Consider the following 6,000-nt stretch of genomic DNA (forward strand, 5'->3'; position numbering starts at 1 on the left):
CCCCAGCATCTCCTGTCATGGATATGCCCCAGTGTCTCCTGTTATGTGTATGCCCTCAGTGTCTGCTGTTATGTGTATGCCCCAACCCCTCTTGTGATATATACATCACATTGGAGATGCTAGGGGGCATATACATCACACGCTGGGGTATATACATCACATTGGAGATGCTGGGGCTGTACATATCACAGGAGCGGCTGGGGGCATATACCTCACAGGAGGGGCTCGGCGCATATACCTCACAGGAGGGGATGGGTGCATATACATCAAAGGAGAGGATGAAAGCATATACATCCCAGAAGGAGGCTGGGGGCATATACATGTCCCCAGCCCCTCGTGAGATGTATGTGCCCCCAGTGTCTACTGTGATGTAGGTGTCTCCTGTGATTTATATACACCAGTACCTGTGTCTGTTGTGTGATGTATATGATCTACTAATCTTATTATCACAAAGCATTGTCTGCGCTCCAGACCGTGACAAAAAGAAAGAAGCAACATAAGTATCAGCAAACATCACAGCCGCACAAAACAGAAGCAGCTCCGGTCACCACAGTAGGGGTGAGTTAACTGTTTGACCAAATTTAGCTGGTTCATTTTCACATTGATAATTTTGTGCGGCCCCCGAAGGTTGGCAGAAATTTCCAAATGGCCCCCAGCAGTAAAAAGGTTCCCCACCCCTGATTTAGTGGATTTCTGTTGTTCCATGTCACAAACGTGTCAATAACTCGATAATGAATAAGGTTACGTTAAAAATGAGCACACCATTGTTTTTCTTGTGCAATTCTCTATGTTTCATGTGTCACATGACCCCCTTCCCCCTTCCCATTGAAAAAATTAAAGTGGAATTCAAAATGGCGGCTTTGCAGATGGCCGCCATAGGCGTCACCCCGGCCTTAAATGTTTGGACACTTCCATGTACTAATATGTCACAAACGGTAAGGTAATATCAGCAACCACTTCTATTTTATCAGGGTGTATCCACACTTATGGTCCACCCTGTAAACTAACAATATTGAAAATTTTATTAACAAAAATTTCATTTATTGGATAAGCTCACACTTTGATAGTCAAGGAAAGCAGCTAGATGAAATAGAATGTTCCATTAATGCATACCTATCGCCATCACTGTAAGGGCTTATTCTCAAGTCAGTTTTACCGCACACGTTCAGTCAAGACTTTTTCCCAGAGACCACACTGGCACATCATATTCTAAAGAGTTTTTCCACTATATATAATATATATATATATATATATTATATATATATATATATAATAATATATATATACTATATATATATATACTATATATATATTTTATTTATTTTTTTTTTGACTGATTTACAAAATAAACTTACCCATTCAAGTCAATAGCTCAATGAGTCAATGAGGAGTAAAAAAAACCCCCAAAAAAAACCCCAGACAGTACACTGACATCCAAGTTGCACCATGTGCTGTTCAATTTTGTCTGATTTGTTTTTTTTTTGCATATACAAAGATAAATGGATATCACAAACAAAAAAAAAAAAACAAACTCAAATCTGGTTCAGTGCAAAAATGAAAATTGGACCGTTTTTATCCCCTATATACAAGTACCCGTACTATGTGATGTGACCATTATACAAGCTCATACACACCTGGTATTGCTTATGGATAACCACACTGTTGGTAAGGCTCTTGTCAAGACATAAAGCTGCAAATTTACGACATGTATTCTTCACGTTAAGTATGAGATCTGTGAGTGGAATGTAGCTTAAAATTTGCAGAAGGATTTCATCTGATAGATCAGTTGGGTTAACACAACAGCTTTCCATTTTCTCATGGCTCCCAACCTAAAAGAAGAACACCCTATTTACGTATACCTTAGAATAATGTAAAACACCTTTTTCCACTCCTGATTTTTTTATTTTTTTATAAAGCAAACAGGTTCTTAAAATAAATTCACATTTACCTTACCAATCTTTACCATTTCTTTTGTCATCTGCAGTAGAGATGAGGGAATGTTCCGTTTTCAAACCGAACACCAACTAAAAAACAGGGCTCGGGTTCAGAGTTCGAATGCCTTATATGCAAACTTAACTCGCATGAGCAGCTCTGTGCTCAGGTACGCTTGGTGCTCAGCCCTGTGTGAGACGCTTGCAGTGTTTGAATGACTCGCACTGGAGGTAACAGCGTGATCACATGTAGTGTATGCATTAAAAAAAAATTAAATAAAAAAATATTGAAAAATAATCACCCTCTCCCTACCCCGGAAGTGATCTGGTTATGGGTGGCTGTAAGTGGGCAAAGACTTAAACGGCCAATCATTCTTTCCATTCTAAACCTCTTCGGGCAAGGTTCGTTCACGTACAGGTTAGGTTCAATTGCTGCCAGCAAACCAAACCTCCACAGGTTCGCTCATCTTTAGTCTGCAGGACTTTGTGGATCAGGGGGAGGTCTTGAAATACACTATAAGCCCATTTTTTGTGAAGAATAAGCGGACTTTTGAATTAGAAATCAGCGCCCCTTCCTCTGTATTGTGCCTATAAAGCCTTCAATATGTCCCTACATTTCATTTGCATTCCAAATTTATATTGGGAAGAAACAGGGACATACTGAAAGCAAGATGGCCTTTGGTCTCAACTGTCAATATTCAGGAGCATTTGGCAAGCAAGAAGCCGAAAGGCAGAGAAGTGGTGTGCTCCTGGTGTCAGACGATGAGAACAACCTTTTCATTATAAAAGCAAATTTATCAATCTTGCTATGCCTTTATGAAAAGGGATTATTTGGTCATACAAAGATATTGACCTATCCATGAGATAGGTTATCAGAGTAAAAACACTGGCAGTCCAAAACTCGTTCTTTTCACAAATCAACTGAAAACAACTCAGGAGGTGGCCGGATGTACAGACAAGGAAGTGCGGCTCTTGTCATTGTGTAGTCGCAGGTGCCAAATTTTCCTTTGAAGAGGCAATGTTCTACAGTACCTGTCAGAGACTGCTAAATATTAAATGGAGCTGTACTCTGCATTCCACAGTTCCATATCACAGGTTTACATCCAGCTGCCGAATCAAATAGTTGATCAGTGGGAATAGTGGACCCATTTTGATACTCTTATGGAACGTCATAAAAAGGTATGCCCACACAACCTGTTTAAGGCCCCATGCACACGATGCATTTTTTGACGCATTCTTGGTGCAGTTTGTGGCACTAAACTGCATGCATTTCCTTACTCAGCAAAGTCTATGAGAGTTCAGATTTGCTGCGTGCACGTTGCTTTTCTTTTTTTATTGCTGCAGTTTTTGTGGTGACCACAAAACTGCAGTGTGTCAATTCTTTGTGTGTTTTTGACCAGCGTTTTTAGCAGTGATGGGAGGACTCGCAGATACCCGAAATCAGCTTGTCAAACTGGGTTATTAAAGGGATGGTTCACCCATTTTTTTTATTTTCTGTCGAAGTTCTACTTACAATTCTAGGTATTTTCTCCATTGGCATGTATTTCCATTTCTGGCACTGAGCGGCGCTATGCTGCACGCTCAGTGCCTGTCACATGACCCCCTGGAGCTGTGGCCGCCCGGCATCCTCTGACGTCCCGGTATTTCCGGGCTCTCAAACAAGACGGGGTACGTCACAGGATGCCGGCGCCACTCAGATTGAGTGACAGGGCTGTGGGCGGTGACTACCGCACGTCACAGCTCAGCATCGAGGGGAGGATCCGGAGGACGTCAGTGTGGAGCCGGCTGAGCGTCCTGCAGATGGTGAGGCACGGGGCGCCAGTGTGCAGTACAGGGGGGGTTCTTCAGCTGAATCCCCCCTGCACGTAAGTATGTGATCACACTCTCCACCCCGCCCCGCTCTGCTTGCGATGTCAGGAGAGCGGGCCGGTGTCGGGCAGTGTGATCGTGTGCTCCTCCCAGCAGCAAGAACACTGACAGGCATGTCACCGCTTGTGCTCTGCCATCTGTCCTGCTGCATGGGGGCCCATCTGTCCTGCTGCATGGGACCAAACTGTCTGCACTCTGTCACCTGCACCACAAGTCACAGAGTGGAGACAGTTGTGGTGACAGAGCACCTCTGCCCCCCCCTTTTTCTTTCCCCACTCTTCTCCCCCCCCTCTCTCTCTTCTCCCCCCCCTCTCTCTCTTCTCCCCCCCTCTCTCTCTTCTCCCCCCCCTCTCTCTCTTCTCCCCCCCCTCTCTCTCTTCTCCCCCCCCTCTCTCTCTCTTCTCCCCCCCCTCTCTCTCTCTTCTCCCCACACCCGCTCGCTCTCTTCTCACCCCCCCCGCTCGCTCTCTTTTCCTCGCTCGGTTCAGTACAGAAATCTCTCCATCGTGGAGGGGTGAGAGGGAGTAATTAAACATGGAGTTCCTACTGTGTGTGTATTTATTTCTAATAAAGTATTTTTCTCTGTGTGATGTCTCTTTTTTTTTTTTTTTTTTAAACCCTTTGTTGGAGAGATTCTTAATGGCCAGGTTAAACTTGGCCTGACATTAAGAATCTCGGGCTTTATACCAGCTGGTAAAACATAGCTGGTATTAACCCCCTTATTACCCAGCGTGCCACCTGCCACCAGGGCCACTGGAAGAGTTGGATACAGCGCCTGAAGATGGCGCTTCTATGAAAGCGCCATTTTCTGGGGCAGCTGTGGACTGCAATTCGCAGTGGGGGGCCCAGAAAGTTTGGGCACCCTGCACTGTGGATTCCAATCCCCAGCTGCCTAGTTGTACCTGGCTAGACTCAAAAATTTGGTGAAGCCCACATCATTTTTTTTTTTTAATTATTTCATGAAATTTATGAGAAAAAAGGGCTTCTCTATATTTTTTGGTTCCCAGCCGGGTACAACTAGGCAGCTGGGGGTTGGAGGCAGCCCGTAGCTGCCTGCTGTACCCTGGCTAGCATACAAAAATATGGCGAAGCCCACGTCATTTTCTTAAAAACGTTTTCAGGGAAAAACCTTTATAAAAAAAAAAATGCTTTCCCCTGCATTTCTATTGCCAGTGAAAGTAACACCAAGCAGCGGGGGCTAGCAGCCAGTAGCTGCTTTGGTTACCCTTAGCAATAGAAAATGCAGCGGGAGCCCACAAACAATGATTTTTTTGTTTTTTTATTTTTAATGAATTTTTTTAAAAAAAAAAATCGGCATGGGCTTCGCCCATTCGAGCACCAGAGCATTTTACTGCTCAATTCATCCCAAGTAATCAGATGACTCCAGTGTCGGCAGATTACTTGTTCTGTGTCCCCCTGCATCCATCGCAGCGTGTACGGGCTGTGAGGTCAGCGGAGTGGAGACAGTGACATGCTCTGCTCTGACACATAGTGTGCTGCATGTCACTATCTTTCTCCACTCTGGTACTTGTTGTGCAGGTGACCGGATGCTACATGTCACCAACTGTCTCCACTATGGGACTTGTTGTGAAGGTGAGGAGTGTATACAGTTGGTACTATGCAGCAGAAATCACAGAGTGGGGCAGTTAGTGACATGTATCATCCGGTCACCTGCACAACAAGTCCCAGAGTGGATACAGTGACATGCAGCACACTATGTGTCAGAGCAGAGCATGTCACCAACTTGCTCTGCTCTGCCACCTGCGCGGTGCTGCATGTCACGTTTTTGCCGCGATTTGGTGCCTTTTTTGCTGCGTTTTTGCTCACTGCGTTTTTAATCAATGCACAATGCCATTAAAGAGTATTGATGAAAAAAAAAAAGGTCTGATGTCATTTCCTTATTCAAAATGTTCATTGTATGCAGGAGAGCAGACAGCAGCTGCAGAACTACAAGGCTCAGCATCCTCCATTCACTAGTGTATGCAGGAGAGCAGACAGCAGCTGCAGAACTACAAGGCTCAGCATCCTCCATCCAGGACTGTATGCAGTTTTTTACCCAAAAAGAAAAAAAAAAAATGACATGGGCTTCGCCATATTTTTGTATGCTAGCCGGGTACAGCAGGCAGGTACGGGCTGCCCCCAACCCCCAGCTGCCTATTTGTACCCGGCTGGGAACCAAAAATATAGAGAAGCCCTTTTT

General features: G+C 44.5%; 1 protein-coding gene across 2 annotated transcripts in view; it reads right to left on the bottom strand.

The window, feature by feature from the left end:
• The window catches only part of FBXL18 (F-box and leucine rich repeat protein 18), a 124,726-nt gene that overhangs the window by 72,872 nt on the left and 45,854 nt on the right, over nt 1-6,000 (bottom strand). The window contains exon 2 of one of the 2 annotated variants that reach the window (XM_075319045.1): nt 1,635-1,829. The exons of the other annotated variant lie outside the window; for it this stretch is intronic. Coding sequence (XP_075175160.1) covers nt 1,635-1,829 — 195 coding nt within the window. The remainder of the gene's footprint in view (nt 1-1,634; nt 1,830-6,000) is intronic. 2 annotated transcript variants of the gene reach the window in all.

The sequence above is a fragment of the Anomaloglossus baeobatrachus genome, chromosome 7 (genome assembly GCF_048569485.1).
Source record: "Anomaloglossus baeobatrachus isolate aAnoBae1 chromosome 7, aAnoBae1.hap1, whole genome shotgun sequence".
NCBI lineage: Eukaryota > Metazoa > Chordata > Amphibia > Anura > Aromobatidae > Anomaloglossus > Anomaloglossus baeobatrachus.